Source organism: Callorhinchus milii, unplaced genomic scaffold, assembly GCF_018977255.1.
Source record: "Callorhinchus milii isolate IMCB2004 unplaced genomic scaffold, IMCB_Cmil_1.0 Scaffold3, whole genome shotgun sequence".
Classification (NCBI taxonomy): Eukaryota; Metazoa; Chordata; class Chondrichthyes; order Chimaeriformes; family Callorhinchidae; genus Callorhinchus; species Callorhinchus milii.
In genome coordinates this window covers 48,840,131-48,859,255 of record NW_024704744.1, presented here as the reverse complement: position 1 = coordinate 48,859,255, position 19,125 = coordinate 48,840,131, and the positions used below count along the sequence as shown (strand labels likewise).

The following is a 19,125-nucleotide window of genomic DNA, read 5'->3' as shown; positions in this document are numbered from 1 at the left end:
TACCCTACTTGCCGGTCAGGTTCCGTCACTGTTTAGAGCTCTAAACCGCTATTCCGTGCAGAGCACTATACAAGTTCAAGTTGTTATTATTGGAGGACATCTCAAAATGCTTCACAGGATTGACTGTGGAGTGATTTTGTTTTCGTTGCTGAATGTGGCAGCCCATTTGAGCATAGTAATGTCCCACAAACAGCCCTGATTGTATATTCTCTGTGTTCTGGAGCTGGTTAAACAATCACTGCAGTAAAATACAGTAGATCAGAGAAAGTAAAAAGGCAGGTAAGGAGTTCAGCACGCACTGCTGCTCAAACGTCTACAATAATTCAAGAGAAAAAAGCTTAAGGTAAAACACATCATCACTTCATACCTTCTCATCAGTGGTTCCACTCCTATCAAACAGGTGAAGCATTGCAAGGTGTGTAACCAGCCACCAATTGAAGCCTAGTGGATCCTTACAGTGTGTGATGTCCCAAAGATGAACTCCTTCCATGCTGCCAACTCCCTGCAACATATTTCTGAGGTGATTGTTCAGCCAGCTCCAGAACGCCTAGAATGTACAAACAAGATTAACAACTTGCACTGTCATAAAACAATCAGTCAAACAATAATCGGAATAAAATAATTAGATTGAATTTATTTAAATTTAATTTGCCACATGCCACATTGCATAAACAGAAGCAATGGAGAACGATTCAAATAAGATGTTCAGTCTGCGTAAAAGGAGAACTTCTTGCATATTGTACAATGTGTGTCATTTGCAAGAAAAGCATCACTGATGTCACTCCTGGGTGTTGTGTTATATACAGAAAATGCTGCTGACTTCACTTCAAAGGAAGTAATGTCAGCACCACTTCTTGCACATAGAAAGCATGTGCAGCGGACAGGAAATGATGACAGCAAATCTTCCTGTGCAAAGCATAAATACACAAGAAGTGATATCAGCAGCAACCTGACCATGCAGAAGTCGGCCATTTTCTAATGCTTCATTTTAACATGAAGATCTATGTTTCTGGATCCAGACCACATCATTATAATGGCATCCCTGTGTAGTGTAATTCAACAATATGGTTTTAGAGCTAGTTTAGTGACCATTTTGAGTGAGCAGACGTCAGGAAAGGCTGACAAATAGAATCTCCAAATAAAGTTACCCCGGTGTGGGAAGCTTTCTTTCTATGATTTAGGAGCTGGATGACCAGTGCCCATAATTCCTTGACACAGCCACACTGGTAATGACAAGTGGTCAGAACTTCAGATGGTCGAACCTAAATGAAATAAGAGGAAATAGACAAAAAAAACATAATTATACCATGTCCCTACTTCAAATACAAAAAAATTAAAAATGTAGAACTTTACAATTGAAATGAGAAAATAACATAACCAGCAAATATTAAAGTGATTATTTTAGTTAACAAAACCCAAAAGTGGAAGTTTCTGGAGGGAATGATTACTTTAAATACCTCTGTTCTATTAAAGACCTGGATCTTACATAGTATAAACGTGTATGCCATTCTTGTAAACTTCGGTTCATGAAAAGCACCTTATTATTAAGCAAATTGACAACAAAATTAAGATTGTGGTTTAGTACCTAAATGAGGTTAGTATTAGATCACTGAGCCCACTCAGCTCTGCTCTGCTTTTATCAGGTGTGACCATGGAGCAGCATGACTCAGAGAGATCATTATGACCTCCCTCCCAAAGAGAATAAACACAAGCTGGTCTTCAATGATATAAAAAAAAGTTAAAGCAACAAAATAAACTCTTGCTTTATTGTAATATTTAACGGGAGAACAAAAGTTTCTACCTCAATATATCTGTTAACTGCTAAGCCAATTAGATCACGAAGAAGGTTATTGCAATGATCTTCAAACAAGCTGGTACTTGTAAGATTTTCTCCAGTCAGATTCATAAACTGATGTGCATAAACTACCTGACCTTAAACAAATGGGAGAAAAAGAGCACATTTTAAAATGTAGACAACAGGACTTATTCAGCAATTTAAAGACATAAACTTTACCATTCAGTAAATGCAAATGACATGTGAATCTATATATTTCCATACAATAATAATAAATCTTGCATTTGATACAACGCCTTTCACATCGTCAAGACATCTCAAAGCGCTTCACAGGATTTCACTGTGACATGTAGGGACTGTGTATTTGTAGAGGAACGCAACTGCCAATTTGCGCACAGCAATGTCCCATCGTTATGAGGGATTACTTAACTATGGGAATCATCTGACCATCTGTTCATACAGTAAGTGAAAAAATAAATGGCACAGGATCTGGAAATGGAAAAGTTCCAAATTTTAAAACCAAATTCTTATCTCAATCCAAAGAATATTTTTAGTTGACTGCTTCACATGCACTTTTCTTCACATTGAGTAGCTCTCACATTGGGAAACCTGGGAATTTCAATGCTAACAAAACCCAATAATAATAATCCTTGTATTTGATATATTTAGTTTGATATTTATTATTATTGATATAGCACCGTATCAGGTTATCAAGAGCTAAAAAAAACATTTGGAGTTGCAGATACTGTATGGTAGGGGAGTCTCGTCATTCATGAGCTGAAGCATCACTTCCACCAGCATCCCAAACCAGGTCAAAAAGAAATCTTAGAGGAAAACATGCTGCGACAGAAACTTCAGATGCTGTAGCTCTTAAAAAATCAAAAACTTGAAACAAAAGTACATACCAATCCAAAGCTACGGAATGATAAATTCTGAGTAGGGTAACTTATTTTTGATGCAAGAAGAGTTCCATGTGCTTACCCAACATCTTCTCCCCCAGTATGTGCAAGATTTCCAGTATTGACCAGTGAATGTCTAGATGTAGGTGCAACAAGTGCCAGGATGGTGGAAAAATCTGTAATAGTGGATAGTAGATATTTGTACTGCTTTTTTATTCTTGGGAGAGCAACATTACTGCACTTTTAAGCTTTATTTCATCAAGTCACTTCTATGCAATTTGTTTTTTGTCAGCTGGGTGTCTGACACATGCGGAAACCCATCGCCACGCTTAAGAATTGCTAAACCAAATAGAGTTCCATGATCCCACCTATACATGGACATTCCAGAGTTTTGTTTGGAATGGGATGCACACTCGCTCACTGGAGGGACGCACCTGCTTACCTAATTTCAGAAAGTTATTAGGTGCCGGTTGGTAAGAGCCAAGGCTTGGAGTGTGTGTTGGGGAACTGCTGGAGTCCAACCAGCTAAAACTGCATTGCTTTCCATCGAGAGCACTGCCAGGCAAGCTTTCCCACTGCTTATCCAGCTAGTTCCACTCTATCCTTTTGGGCTTTGGCTTGCAGGGTTCTGGTTCGCTACCTCGCGTGAAGGGTGCTATATAAATGGAAGTTGTTGTTGTTGAGTGGGATGTCTCCCTGACCCCAGTGATTGATCTGCCCTTCCAATTTCTGCTGATGAGCCAGACAGGCTGGGCCTTCATCAGCCTTGCTCTGGAATACTGTGGACCTGCCTACCTCAGGAACTGGAGTACCGAGACCACCACAGAGGGCTGGCTTGATTCCAACATTCTGTTACTAAACATGTCACCTTGGAGCCAGTTCAGCCAGTTATTTGTAATCACTTCGTGGAACAAACAAAACACAGGTCACAAACCTTTCCCTGATTTTGTGTAGTCAAGGTTCCCAGGATATTACTGGGAAGCTCACCAAGATGGCCAATGTAAAGTGTAAGCGCATGCAGTTCCTCCACTAATACAGAGGGCAGCTTAGCTTCCACTTCATCATATGGATGCACAGATTCTTCACTTAACTCTCTGGATGGTTCAAGGTACCTGTAGAAAAAAAGTTTACCAATTTTAAATAGAACCTTTTACTACCAATACTCTCTACCAAGTGGATAACACTTTGCATTACCTTCAGCTTTCTCCTCGTCAAAACAATTACTCTATTTTCTTGGTGTTAAACTAAAGCATTACACAAGGACTTACAGAATCAATGACGATTTGGAATTTCAGAATCAATGCAGATTTAGAGAATGTGTTAAATCAATTGCTATTCACTTTTAAAATATCCTCAACAAACAGTGTGTGTAGATTTACAGCTTACCTAAACAGAAACACTTTGATGTATTGGAGAAAGTTAACACACTGTTGTCTGATTTCATCTGCTTCACAATGTATGCGTTTAGCTTGACCTATTTCAGATATATAAAAGGACAAACAGTATAAGTCAACATGAGCAAACAAAACAGGATACATGTGTAGTACAAGATGGAGTAGTTACTGTCCACTGTGAGGGGATATTCAATTGCTCTCTGATGAGTATAGTGAGCCAATAACCAGGCAATGCTTGGAAAATTGCAATCCAATTGTCTAAAGCTCTCTAGAACATTCAAACTCAACTTGAAGACACTCTGGTGAGATGTAGCAACATGCCACAGGTTGCCACATGCCTATTCAAGAGCAGCAGTTATGCAGCAATTGTCATCATTGGCTGAATGCAAGTTAGGATATAGTAGTTTTAAATGCATAACAATAACAACAACAAAATTACACTTGTATAGCGACTTTCACTTCAGGAGGATGTCCCAAGCCGCTGGACAGTCAAGAGTTTCAGACCCGAGCTGGGGATCGGGATCGGGGAGGGTGGAGGGGACGGGGGGAAGCAGGGTGATGGAAAGCACAATCGAAGAGGAAGGTCTTGAGATGGGTCTTGAGGCAAGGGAGGGGGAGAGGTGGAGAGACTGCGGGGTGGAGTTCCCGAATAAGTCACAGGAAGAAATGTTCCAATATATAATTTTGAATTAGCACTCTGGGTTTTTTTGTTCGTAGACAAGAGAGGTTCAGGGTGATCATTTTTAAAATTATGAATGTCGGGAGGACATCCCAAAGCGCTGAACAGTCACAGTCAGTAGGACCCGAGCAGGAGGCAGGGGGGAGTTGGGATCAGAGAAGGTGGAGGGCAGAGAGGGTAAGAAGGTGACCGAAGGCACAGTCGAAGAGGAGGATCTTGAGGCGTGTCTTGAAGGAGGCAAGGGAGGGAGCGAGGCGAAGGGAATGTGGGAAGGAGTTCCAAAGGGTGGCTGCAGAGGCTGAAAGCCCGACCGCCGATGGTGGGGCGGGCCGGGCAGGGGACATATAGCAGGCCGGAGCCTGCTGAGCAGAGAGAGTGGTCAAGTTGATATGGGGTTAGCGGATCGGAGAGGGCAAGGCCATGGAGGGCCTTGAAGGTGAGGATGAGAATTTTGAACTCGTTCCTGAGGGATGGGGAGCCAGTGGAGACCGGCGAAGGTGGGTGTGATGGGGTTACGGAGCCTGGTGCGGGAGAGGACATGAGCTGCGAGAGGACACGAAAATATCAAATGTCATTACAAAGAGCTCTTAAAGTCCATAACATCGTTAACAAATAATTAGCTTTGCAACATTGGGGGAGCGCTGCATCATTGGAGATGCTATCCCTCAGATGAGCTGTTAAATCGAGATGTCTGCTTCTTCAGCTGTTAACAAAATTACATCATTTGAAAAGTGAGTTTCTCTGTGTCTTGGCTAACAATTCTCCAGTCAAATTGATCATTTTTAGTTACTGGCTGTTTGCGGAACACTGCTAAGTGGGTATCTATCATGCTTTGTCTGCATAGATACAGTCACTACACTTAACAGTAATGTGTTAAGCGCTATCTCAAATGCAAGGGTTGTTATTATTATTGTTAATAACCAATAATCAATAAAAAAAAGTGATTTATGACTCAATAATAAACTTGTATTTGATATTGAATGTTATGTTTGCTTCTGTTGTCTGAAAAACACTTTAAATTGATTCCGAGTAACAACCCTATAAGCATTACTGATCGGCATAGGTTGTTCTACACATTTAAATGACCTAATTGCAGCCCCAAATGACTCAGTTGATAAATTCATTGCACAGCATGCAACCAAGATGTACAGATCACAGAGGCAGAGGATCAATCACTGGTCTTGACAGAAACTATCAAACATGAGGGGAGGGAAGTAACCTGGTTGGTGACAAGCAAGAAACAAATTCCTATGCATTTTTCAACAAACTGGCCTAGAACAGATTTATACTTGCCAAAATCAAATGAATTAGGTAGAGCCATGTCTTCCAAACTGCTGATTTTTTGCCTGCAAAACAGTTTTTAAAACAAAATAAGATTCATATTTATTTACACACATCAGAGCTCACTCTCATTTGGATACATCGATCAATAAACAATCACTGACAACAGAGTCAGGGAACAATCGTACCAGAAGAACATCATTTGCACAACAGCCAAAGTGTTTGAGGATGAATTCTGAAAAACTGTGTTCCTCCAGTGTTATGAATGCAATTCTGAGTGGCAACTTAACCAAAAGATAATCAATAAAGCATAATTTGTCAATGACTCAAGATTCAATCAGCTGCACATTCTTACAAAGACAGTGATGATTCTAAGATGGACCAAACCCCCTTTTCTATGGGAGGAGGTATCTTTGCAGCTGTTGCCATCTCTTCCTCTCCTCACCAAAAATGTATGGCTATTTGAAATGAATGATCCAGTGAAATTCACTATTTCTCACCATCTAACAAACCCAGCTTGCTTTCCTTGGTTATGGGCATCCCATTCCAACTGTTACCCTAAGGGCATAAGAGATTTCACAACATTTGATCAACAACAACAACTTGGACTTATATAGCGCCCTCCACGCAGGGTAGCATCTCAGAGCGCTTAACAGTGGCAGAACCTGACTCCGAGTCGGAGGGTGGGGGAGGTGACCGTAAGCACGGTGGAAGAGGAAGGTTTTCAGGTGGGACTTGAAAAGGGGGAAGAGAGGGATTGAAGGAGTGTTCCAGAATTATGGGGCGAAGTGGCTGAAAGTGCGACCTCCCATGGTGGGGTGGAGGGTGTGAGGGACGCGCAGGAGGCCAGTGCCAGTCGAGTGGAGGCGCTGGGTGGTGGATTGGGGAGAGAGGAGGTTGGAGAGGGAGGGAGGTGCCAGGGAGTGAAGTGATTTGAACACGCGTGTGATGATCTTGAAGTCGATCCGTTCAGTGATGGGAAGTCAGTGAAGCCTGGCCATAACTGGTGAGATGTGGATATGGAATTTGGTCCGGGTTAGTATGTGGGCAGCAGAGTTCTGAATGAGCTGAATCTTTTGAATAGTGGAGCTGGGGAGACTGGCAAGGTGTGCGTTTGAGTAATCCAGGCGGAAGGTGACAAATGCATAAACAAAGGTTTTGGCTATATTTAGGGTAAGGTACAGTCGGAGGAGGGCAATATGGCAGAGATGGAAGAAGGCGGTCCTGGTCAGGGACCAGATGTGGGGGAGGAAGGACAGCTGGGGTCAAACCAGACGCCTAGATTGTGCACTGGTTTGGTGAGTGTGAGCCCAGGGAGGTCGAGGAGTTCAGCTCCACAGGAACAAAGACATTGACGGGAGCCAAGGAGTATGGCTTCTGTCTCGTCCACTTTCAGCTGCAGGAAGTTTACACTCATCCAGGCCCTGATGTCTGCCAGACAAGTTAATGGAACATCGGCGGACCTGGAGTTGGTACTGGTGGAGGCAAAGTAGATTTGTGTGTCATCCGCATACATGTGGGAGTTTACCCTGTATCTGCGGATGACATCAGCCAGAGGGAGCATATAGTTAAGGAAAAGAAGAGGGCCAAGGATGGAGGCCTGGGGTACACCACAGGTGACCAGGCTGGGGAGAAAGGAGAAACCATTTGCCGAGATGAAGTGGAGGTGGTTGGTTAAGGACTCAAACCACGCAAGTGCGGTCCCACTAAGGTAGTTGAGGGAGGAGAGTTGATGGAGGAGGATGGTGTGGTTGACTGTGTTGAACGCAGCAGAGAGATCCAGGAGGATGAGGAGGCAGAGGAAGCCCTGGTCACAGATAGAGAGGATGTCGTTTGTGACTTTGACAAGCGCTGTCTCTGTGCTGTGGGCAGGGAGAAAACCAGACTGCAGGGGCTCGAGGAGGGAGTGGAGAGAGAGGTGTGACCGAAGTTGACCTGCAACAAAGTGTTCCAGGGCTTTGGCAAGGAAAGGTAGGTTGGAAATGGGATGGTAGATGGAGAGGTAGGAAAATTGACAGGACAAACTACATCTTTCCATTGACAAGAATTCATACCTGAGTAAGCCAAAGAGAAGCTGAGGAGATTCAACAAGTGCAGTTTCCGTCACCCACTGGAAATCAAAAATGTTCACTGTGTCCGCCTCATAAACGGTTGGTGAGGGATCCAGCATTAGTAACAGCCTTAAAACAACACAAAATAATGCATGACGCACACTTTATTCATTTGAACTTCCCTTAAACAGTAAGAGAAACGTTACCCTGGTGTAGATGTACCTTACTCGTGTAGCATTTCAGAGTGCCCAGAATTAAGCAAATTGTTGAATTCAGTCTTAAGTCTATAGGAATTTTTTTATAGTTCTTCGAAGTTAAGGGCTATATTTAAGAATCTGTCAAATTCTGGACACTTTGAAATACTAAGTAAAGAGAGTAAATGAAGATCATGTGGAATTTTTCTCCACAAGTCTCCTATCCATTTCACACTTACACAAAATGCTGGAGTTAAAAGGTGCAGAAAAATTCAAAGAAATGCTCCATAGATCATCAAAAATCACAAATCGGATGAAATCCTAGGGAAACGTTTACTGAATAACTTAAACGAGATATTCTTTACTCTTAAAATGATTTGTGATCAGTGACCAAGAATGGTTCTCTTCTGCAGAAAATACTGAAAAAAACACAATTGTTATAGAAAGTAGGCTCACTTTTGGTACTAGGCACAAATCACAGATGTTTCAAGTTTAATAATAATGATGAGGGAATGGAGGGACTGGACTATGAGGAGGGACAAAGTAAATTGGGTGTGTTTACGCTGGAAAAAAGATTTAGAGGAGATATGATTGCTGTCTTTAAGATTCTAAAGGGGCTAAACAATGTAGATCATGACAGACAGTTTCAACTAATCCAGAATAGTAAAACCAGGACACATCCTGCGATTGAAGAGGGTAAATTCAGAACAAATCTACAGAAACACTATTTCAGTGAACGAATAGTAAACCTGTGGAACAGACTCCCTAGGGAGACGGTTGAAGCAGGAATTGTTGATTCCTTCAAATACAGATTAGATAGTTTTCTTTTAGCAAATAACATTATGCAATATAGTACACAAGTAGTTTGGGACATTCGTGCATGCGACCGCCAGGAAGGTGGAAGGAGAACTAGATGGACCTTGGTCTTTTTTAGTCTAACATTTCTTATGTTCTTAATTCTTACATTGATAACGTGCCTTCACTTCAGGATGTCTCGAAACACTTCATAGGATATATTGTGAAGTGTAGTGACTGTGTATTTTGTAGGCAAATGCCATTTATACAATGTCTTTAAATGTTACCTACCGGTTCAGTGATCCACTCACAAGGTAACCATCTACAGAGAAGGCTCTGTCTTCATCTCGATGGTCTAAGATACAAGAGAAACAAGGGGGTTTACAGCCCTCCACCTCCGTCTCCATCCTTTCAATAACGTATGGGGAGATGGGTGGAGTGAGAGATCCACCAAAGTCATCGTCCATTTTCTAAAAAGACAATCACATTACATTAGCACTGCTTTCAATAACAAAATTAGTTGTATAGCGCCTTTCACGTCGGGACGACGTCCCAAGGCGCTGGACAACTTCCATTTGTCTATATAGCACTTTCAGCTGGTGACCACTCATGATCAAATCGCAGTTTGTCTTCCATAACCCAACAGAATGAGCAAAACGGTCAAATGAAGCGTCCTATACAATCTTCATGCGTCATCTGTTCCATTGAAAGTAATTAAGACGCCTCAACATAATGGGATGGGGACAACATAGCCATATTAGTTTGCATTTCTATGTCCCATTTTCCACTGCCAATGCAAGTTATGCTTCTATAGGGTGCAATCTTGGATACATGATGAATTTCTAAACTCACTTGGGTAATCGGGCCAAGCTACTAGCAGAAGAGATCTGCTTCTTTATAAAGAAAAAAACAGGGCAAATCAATCGGGAGGTGGGGGTTCCTCCCTAGTGGCTTAATACAGACACTGCTGGGAGAGATTTGGGGCACTTGCCTAATATAATAAACAAATAATGAATAATCCTTGCATTTGATATACACCTTATCAAGCTGTTGAGACATCTCAAAGTGCTTCACAGGATTTTATTGTGAAGTGTTATGACTGTTGTCACTGTGCATCGTCAATTGTAGCCGAATGCAGCAGCCAATTTTAATTTCAATATACTTCTATTCTGTTTTTCATTTGTTGCAAGTCGACATGTCACTTTCTGACCAACCAACTGCGTTGCTTTAAAAGGTCAGATTGCTTTCTCGCTGAGAAGATGCTCAGAATACAGACTTAGGTTTCCGAGGCAACGATATCAAATATTCAGCAATGGGAAATAAGTATTGAAAAGATCTTTGAAAATGTTGTGAAGTACACAAACAAAAAAGAACCATTTTAAAACTCCAATGATAGGAAAACTCTTTGTCCTTTTTAGATCTATTTGCAGTTAATGCTTCTTATGGATTCCCATTGATTTGCTGATTTACAAAGTCTTCGGCAAAGACATTTCCAATAGATCACGCCTGTCTTCAAATCACATCTGAACTTTCCTTTTCGACCGTGTCTATGGTCACCTCCTCGTTCTCTAGTTCAGCGTCAAATTACACCATTGCTAAGCACTCCGAAACATTATCCCAGTAAAAGGGCACTATATAAATATAACTGCGTGTGTCAGTGTGTATATCAGGGAGTGAGCCTTGCTGTGTGTATATGTGGGAGTGAGCCTTGCTGTGTGTATATCAGGGAGCGAGCCTTGCTGTACGTGTATCTGGGAGTGAGCCTTGTTGTGTGTATATGTGGGAGTGAGCCTTGCTGTGTGCATATCAGGTATATCAGTGAGTGAGCCTTGCTGGTGTGTATATGTGGGAGTGAGCCTTGCTGTGTGTATATCAGGTATATCAGGGAGTGAGCCTTCCTGTGTGTATATCGGGAAGTGAGCCTTGCTGTGTGTATATGTGGGAGTGAGCCTTGCTGTGTGTGTATTTGGGAGAGAGACTTGCTGCCTGTATATCTGGGAGTGAGCCTTGCAACCTGTGCATCTGGGAGTGAGCCTTGCTGTGTGCGTATCTGGGAATGAGCCTTGCTGTGTGTATATCAGGAATATCAGTGAGTGAGCCTTGCTGTGTGCATATCTGGGAGTGAGCCTTGCTGTGTGTGTATTTGGGAGTGAGACTTACTGCCTGTATATCTGGGAGTGAGCCTTGCTGCATGCTTTTCAGGGAGTGAACCTTGCTGCCTGTATATCTGGGAGTAAGCCTTGCTACCTGTGTATCTGGGAGTGAGACTTGCTGTGTGTATACCAGGGAGTAAGCCTTGCTGTGTGTATATCAGGGAGTGAGCCTTGCTGTGTGTATATTTGGGAGAGAGACTTGCTGTGGGGATATCAGGGAGTGAGCCTTGCGGTGCGTGTATCAGGGAGTGAGCCTTGCTGTGTATGTATGTGGGGGAGGTGGTGATGTGTGTGTGTGGGGGGGTGTGTGTGTGGGTGGGGTGTGTGTGTGGGGGGTGTGTGTGTGGGTGGGGTGTGTGTGAGGGGGGGTGTGTGTGAGGGGGGGTGTGTGATTGTGTGGGGGTATGTGTATTTGGGGTGTGCGTGGGGGGTGGGGTGTGTGGGGGGGGTGTATGTGGGGGTGTGTATGAGGTGTGTGTGTGTGTCTGTGGGTGTGTGTGTGTGTGTGGGGGGGGGAAGGGGTGTGTGTGTGGGGGTGTGTGTGGGGGGGTGTATGGGGTGTGTGTGTGTGGGGGGGGGGTGTATGGGGTGTGTGTGTGTGTGTGTGGGGTGTATGGGGTGTGTGTGGGGGGTGTTTATGTGGGGTGTGTGTGGGGGGTGTGTGTGAGGGTGTTTGTGTGGGGGTGTATGGTGTGTGTGTGTGTGTGTGTGGGGGTGTTTGTGTGGGGTGTGTGTGGGGGGTGTGTGTGAGGGTGTGTGTGGGGGTGTGTATGGTGTGTGTGTGTGTGTGTATGGTGTGTGTGTGTGTGTGGGGGGGTGTGTGTGTGTGGGGGGGGTGTATGGGGTGTGTGTGTGTGTGTCTGTGTGTGTGTGTGGGGGGGGGCTGTATGGGGTGTGTGTGTGTGTGTCTGTGTGTGTGTGGGGGGGGGTGTATGGTGTGTGTGTGTGTGGGTGTATGAGGTGTGTGTGTGGGTGTATGTGTGTGGGTGTATGTGTGTGGGGGGGGGTGTATGAGGTGTGTGTGTGTGGGGGGGTGTATGGGGTGTGTGTGTGTGGGGGTGTATGGTGTGTGTGTGTGTGTGTCTGTGTGTGTGTGTGGGGGGGTGTATGCTGTGTGTGTGTGTGGGGGGGGGGGTGTAGTGTGTGTATGTGGGGGGGTGTATGGGGTGTGTGTGTGTGGGGGGTGTATGGGGTGTGTGTGTGGGGGGGGTGTATGGGGTGTGTGTGCGTGGGGGGGGGGTGTATGGGGTGTGTGTGTGTGTGGGGGTGTATGGTGTGTGTGTGTGTGTGTCTGTGGGGGGTGTATGGTGTGTGTGTGTGTGGGGGGGGGGTGTATGGGGTGTGTGTGTGTGTGGGGGTGTATGGTGTGTGTGTGTGTGTGTCTGTGTGTGTGTGTGGGGGGGTGTATGGTGTGTGTGTGTGTGTGGGGGGGGGTGTATGGGGTGTGTGTGTGTGTGGGGGGGGTGTATGGGGTGTGTGTGTGTATGAGGGGGTGTGTGTGGGGGTGTGAGGGTGTGTGTGAGGGTGTGTGTGAGGGTGTGTGTGTGTGTGGGGGTGTTTGTGTATGGGGTGTGTGTGGGTGTATGGGGTGTGAGGTGTACCTCTGCCTCTCGCGCCCCTCTCTGCTCTGTGTCAGTGTGTGTGGGGTGTGTGTGTGTGAGGGTGTGTGTGTGTGTGTGAGGGTGTGTGTGGGTGTGTGTATGAGGGGGTGTGTGTGGGGGTGTGTGTGGGGGTGTGTATGAGGGGGTGTGTGTGGGGGTGTGTGTGTGTGTGGGTGTATGAGGTGTATGGGGTGTGAGGTGTACCTCTGCCTCTCGCGCCCCTCTCTGCTCTGTGTCAGTGTGTGTGAGGGTGTGTGAGGGTGTGTGTGTGGGGGTGTGTATGAGGGTGTGTGTGTGTGTGTGGGGGTGTTTGTGTGTGTGGGTGTATGGGGTGTATGGGGGGTGAGGTGTACCTCTGCCTCTCGCGCCCCTCTCTGCTCTGTGTCAGTGGGTGTGGGGGTGTGTGTGGGTGTGTGTATGAGGGGTGTGTGTGGGGGGGTGTTTGTGTGTGTGGGTGTATGGGGTGTATGGGGGGTGAGGTGTACCTCTGCCTCTCGCGCCCCTCTCTGCTCTGTGTCAGTGGAGCGGTCGCTCTGTTCCCTTTCCCGCCGAGTGCCGGGTCCTGACATGCGCACTGGCTGCCCTGGCCGGGCTGGCCATGTGATTGGCTGGCAGTGTGAGGGCGTGGCTCCGCCTGTCAATCAGCGCTCCCCGGCCTGACCTCACAGGGAGCGTCTCCAAACCCCCTCCTGCACTGAAAAAGGAAAGCGTGTGATTTGTCAACAGAGGGGGGAGAGAGGGTCAAAATGGCATTGGTTAGTCCATGTACAGCAATACCTGAGCTTAGAAGTTTAAACTTAGCACAGACACGAAATCATGATTCAATCACTTATCCTTGGAGTGGAGTCCCGTAGCTCAGTGGTTGGAGCTGAACGTTCAGCTGAAGGAAGTTTGCGCTCATCCCACCCCTGAGGTCTGACAGACAGCTGACAGAACATCAGGGGACTGGGGGTCACATAGTGAGGTGGAAAAATAGAGTTGGGTGTCATCCGCACACATGTGGAACTGTACCCCATGTCTGCGGATGACATCCCCAAGAGGGACCATGTAGATCAGAAAGAGGAGGGGTCCAAGGATGGATCCTTGGGGTACCCCACAGGTGACCGGGTGAGAGCGGGAGGAGAAGTCATCTTCTATTCACTTCAAGATCCATCCCAAGACCCTGTGCTTCGACCGTGCCTTTGATCTCCCTGTTTCTCCCCCATCCCTCCACCGTTCCCCCTCTCCGACACCCAGCTCGGGTCCGAAACTCTGTCCAGCACCTTGGGACAACCTCCCGACTATAGAAAGACGCTATGCAGATGTAATTTTGTTGTTGCTGTTGTGGTTTACAGTATATTCTGTGAAGCGCTTTGAGACGTCTAGAAGACGTGAAAGGATAAAAAAAATCAAATGCAAGGATTATTATTATTATTATAACTATAGTTTGTCACACGGTCCCTTAAAATATATACTTTTTTGCACAGGGTGAAGAGAACACAAAGAGGTTAAAGATAACAAAAAGTCACTTTATCACAGTTCGTGGTTGTATGTGAGTGCTCACAAACCTGATCCACTCTGTATTTTGGAAGTAGGAGTAATTAGTTAGTGAAAAGTTTAGATTTTTAAAGAAACTTGTAGAAGTTTTCACTTGTAAAACGAATCCAAAGGATTGGCTGCATTGTTTTGTTTTGCAGGACAAAATATTATGCATCAGTTGATCGGAATATAGTCAGTGATCACAGTTAATTTGCAACAATGAACTACATACGTAAAAGCAAAATACTGTATGTATTTCAATGTCTTCTGGGGGTTGTCTCTGTTTTTCTTTTAAACAACATAGTTATGAATAAGTTATAGAACTGGATCAGCAAAAAGAAATGCAACCCATATTAAATGAATGAATGATGAGAAATGTGGCACCTTGGGGGGGGGGGGGGGGGTTCAGAGTTAAGTTGTTGTGAAATGTGTGTTTGCAGTTTTCATGAAACTAAATTGATAACCAACTGGGAATAGGTAAACTTTTGCTATGCAAATGTCTGCTGCTTATTATTCTCCACGACGAGTGGATGCTGTGATGCTCAGTGAGATGCAGTGTTGCAGTGTGAGACAGGGAATAACTGAAAAGCTTTTTTTTTCAAATTAATCCTCGATGATCTTGGTGGGGGGGGAGGTTTTATTTTATTTTTTTTTGGGGGGGGGGGGTCCCCACTTTCTTTTGAAACTGTGCAATAAAAGCTGGACAGGCGATCTAACCAGTGCGTGTCTTCTGTGTGTGTGTGTGTGTGTGTGTGTGTGGGTGCAAGAGAAGAGCAGGTCGCAGCTCTTTGCAGGGAATCTCTCAGCCTCTGTGTGTTCCTGTCTAATTAAAAAACAGTACATCACAGTTAAATAAAATTGCACCCAGGGTAACCCGTATTTCCATATGCAGATTTATCGGCACTGACAGCCCTCTCTCCCTCTCTCTTATTGTGTATGCATTCCTCTCCTTTTAAAATACTGAGACAGAGAGAGGAGAGAGAGAGAAGGAGAGAGGATGGAAGACAGAGAGAGAGAGAGAGAGGATGGATGGATGGATGGATGGAGAGAGAGAGATGGAGAGAGAAATCTCAGGCAGCTTCCCTCAATCTTCAGGAAAAAAAAAGATTCCTTCTTTCCCTTTTTATTGCCTACAGTGTCCTTTTCCGGGTGTCCTGTCAACCAGTCATTTGAGGCCATCAGTTGGAGAGTTTTGCAGATTTGCAATGAGCCACAGTGCAACAATCTGTATTTTTTTTCTCTCTCTCTCTCTCTCTCTCTCTGTCTCTCTCTCTCTTGTCCCCGAAGGAAATGGCACAACGATTTGAGACAGAGAGAGAAAAAGAGAGAGAGAGAGAGATAGAGAGGAAGAGGGGGGGAAGAGAGTTCTCCAGAGGGGAATATATTTTTGTTAGTATTGATAATATTTTATCTGACAGTTGGGAGCATTTGGTGAATGTGCTGTTATGTGCGGTCAAGTGGACTCTGTCCCTGTCTCTGGGTTTTAGAGAAGATCCCGCAGAAATAAATTTCAACATTATGTGGAACTGAGAGGTAAGAGGCACTGTGTGACCTAATATATATTTAAGGTCTTATTTAGATTTGCAGTGACTGATTTTTTTTTTTTTTTAGTACTTTTATGAAAATGCCTGGGGGAGAAAGGTCTTTGGGTGATAGATTTTGTTAACAACCACCTTAGAGAAAATAAGCGTGTAAAATTCTTCACTGGGTAACATAACTAACATTTGTGGTGTTTTTAGAGGAAACATGATTGGGTTTAATGCTATAATTTATTGTCAATGGTTGCTACTTTACATATGTTTAATATTATGATACTGTGCTCCATATATGTATGCATACAGTTGTTTACCTTGCAGAATCATTTATATGCTTATGATAAACTAATGCACTGTTGTCCAGACATTATTTTGGCAGCCTTTGTTAACAAAAGTAAGATTTTTTTTTAATCACAGGAAGCTGGTTGAAATAAAAGTAATGCATACAAAAGACAGGGGGGGAAAATGAGTGGACATCCAAAGGAATAACATGTTTTTTTTTCATTTAGCAATGCATCCTCAGAATTCTCTTTGTGCCAAGTGGATAAGAAAAATTGCAGCACCTATTAGAAATTCTAATTTTACAACACAGAGCTGACAAATAAGCTCACTCGGTGAATTATTCACATCTTTAATTTGCTCACTTAATGACAGTGTTCTGTAATCAGAGTGCAGAGGCTGCTTTACATGCATTATGTATGATGTGTGATGCCTAATGCAGGACATTATAGAGCTTTTAGTGATTCAGTAATTAGTTTTCCATAAGGCAGTACTTGGATGTTAAACTACTGGAACACATATTTCAAACATAGTATACGGTGTAACTAAATTGCATCTTCCTGGATAGTCCATCGAGACTGTCAGCAAGCTTGTGCTGTATCAAAAAGCATTAGTAGGTTCTGGTTATTTGAACTAAACCTTAGGTATCTTATTATGCAGTTTAATGGTGGCTTTACAAAACAAATTGCATGCATCTTGTGAATATGCATGGTCCTAATGTTTCAGCTAGATTGTCACCAGTAAATGCAGTTCCAGATAAGCTGATTTGTTTTCCTGCTGTTCATAATCAATTTTGTGTGCCAAGAAAATCAGGCATGTTATTTACCTTTCTGTAGATGAGGGAACATCATTTCTACTGGAATTTAATTAAAAGCATGATAACATTGCAAAACAATCTGTGTTCAACAATCCAGTTTTGTAAGAACAGTTTTTTTTTGCAGAGCCACACTTGGTTCTCACTGGGCCACAGATGTTTGTTTCATACTCTTGCAACAAGCTAGGAACGATTTGTTTTTCATGCAATGATTCAGACATGATCAGGTGGACAACACAATGTGACCTCCTCTCATCTTTTGCTGACCCATAATTCCATCAACTTAACAGCTGTATCAAAAGTTCACCAGATCACAAAGATGCAACTGACTGAACTCCACTAACATGTAGTGTAGGCCTTTCTGTTTTTCAAGGGAATTTGCATGGGTAGTTGATCAATTTGAAATCAACCAAAAAATTTCATTCTGCATGCACTTGAACTAATCAGTTTGTATCCATTAGCTTAGGTCGTTGGATGACTGAAATAATATTAGCAGTATTTTAACTGAACAGCATTTTATCTGAAACTAGGACAATAAGCAACCATTTACGGTTTTTCCTCTTAGCTTTTCATTCAGGATGAAAAAAGTCTTAAGAAAAGGAACTCTGCAATTTTATTTCACATTTCACTATTTCTAATGACTCGTCTTTTTTTGTTTTTTGCTTTAGTGTGTAATATAATAGCGGAACACGAACTGTGACAAAGTGGTACTGCGGGTGAAACACTCCAAAACTGTACAATGTAAAACGGGAGAAAGCATCACAGCTTGGCTGCAATAATTTTCACTCTTCCCTGGTTAAATAGGCTGTTAACATTCATGAGAAGAGGGGGAGGGGAGAAGAGATGTTGAAACATTCATCAGAATAATGGTACCTTAAATCGCACCTTGAACCAGACATAAAATGTGCCTCCTGCAGGAACGCCCATGAGTATGCTGCCACCCTGTGAGAACTCAGCTCTGGACAGATCTTGAGCCAAAGTTGCCTTCTCATGGGTCAGTATGACACACATGGCTTCCCTCCAGGAAAGATACACATTACGTCTCGAGATACTTTTACTGGCTCAAAGTGCTGTTTACTTTGCTGATTTCCCAACAAACACTTTTGAACAACAACAAATCGCATCACCATGTCTATGGTAAATGCCGTAAAGTGCTTCAAGAGTTTTCAACAACATGCTGAGGCCCTATATCAATTTCATGATCGTTTGTGGGACACCCCTGTGCGCAATTGGCTGCCACGTTTCACCCACAAAATATATAGTCAATTCACTTTACATTATATTCTTTGAAGTGCTTTGAGATATCTCGAAGATATGATAAAGCGCTATATCAAATGCAAAGGTTATTATTATATTATTAAATAGAGCAGAGTTAGTAAAGTTGTACGTTTTATAAATTCAGTGTTTTATTCAAAGGTTATACTTTTGCAAACAAAAACATGTGATTCTCTTCATTAGCCAAAACATCAGCACATAAATCCAAGCTCCCCAATGCCTCAGTTAGCAATGTGAATGTCTTTTTTGGTACTGAACCACACAGACTTTTTAAGGCCCCAGGTTTGATCACTGGGCTGTGCTTAATTAGCTGATCTCAACTGATTTAGCAGTTGCTGTGTTTCGATTGACTTCAGCATTCCTGAGCTATAGAATGGCATATCAGATTGCTTTGACCCATTGGCCTGTTAGCAGTCTGTATTATACTTTTCATTAAGAACAAAAAATGATTTGCTAGTTTATAATCGGAAATCCCATAATACTTGTGTTTGCTATAACGTTTAGTAATGTTGAAAGCTCTCCTGAATGAAATGATAGCTAAGTGCTTAGTTCTGTCGAGCCATCCAGTTTGGCACCACGTATTTTTTATGTATGCCACAAGTGAAAATGCAAATAAATCACCCACTTTAAAAGACATACAGTATATAAAATGTAAGAATCACAATTGTAACTTTTATACCGGGACACTGAACAGTAAATAATATGTTGCACTGGTGCATGAACCACATCCACAAGTTTATCTGTAACATACATTTTAACTATTTACAAACAGGTTAAAAAAAAAGGTCATTTACTTCATTGCTATTTTTGGACATTGCCGTGCACAAATGACTGCCTTGTTTGCCAACAAATAGTAATTACA

General features: G+C 43.3%; 1 protein-coding gene across 2 annotated transcripts in view; it reads right to left on the bottom strand.

Moving 5' to 3' along the window:
* The window catches only part of mms22l (MMS22-like, DNA repair protein), a 70,067-nt gene extending 56,681 nt beyond the window's left edge, over positions 1 to 13,386 (bottom strand). Inside the window, exons 1-10 of one of the 2 annotated variants that reach the window (XM_007892939.2) lie at positions 13,328 to 13,386; positions 9,380 to 9,558; positions 8,103 to 8,228; positions 6,061 to 6,113; positions 4,081 to 4,168; positions 3,629 to 3,806; positions 2,777 to 2,870; positions 1,802 to 1,932; positions 1,149 to 1,262; positions 368 to 547 (exon numbers count right to left, since the gene is read on the bottom strand). In XM_007892939.2, the coding sequence (XP_007891130.2) occupies positions 368 to 547; positions 1,149 to 1,262; positions 1,802 to 1,932; positions 2,777 to 2,870; positions 3,629 to 3,806; positions 4,081 to 4,168; positions 6,061 to 6,113; positions 8,103 to 8,228; positions 9,380 to 9,555 (1,140 nt within the window). In that variant the 5' untranslated portion in view covers positions 9,556 to 9,558; positions 13,328 to 13,386. Of the gene's footprint in view, positions 1 to 367; positions 548 to 1,148; positions 1,263 to 1,801; positions 1,933 to 2,776; positions 2,871 to 3,628; positions 3,807 to 4,080; positions 4,169 to 6,060; positions 6,114 to 8,102; positions 8,229 to 9,379; positions 9,559 to 13,327 lie in introns of those variants that run through there. The other variant, XM_042333735.1, reaches the window with a different exon arrangement.
* Positions 13,387 to 19,125: the final 5,739 nt, after the last annotated feature.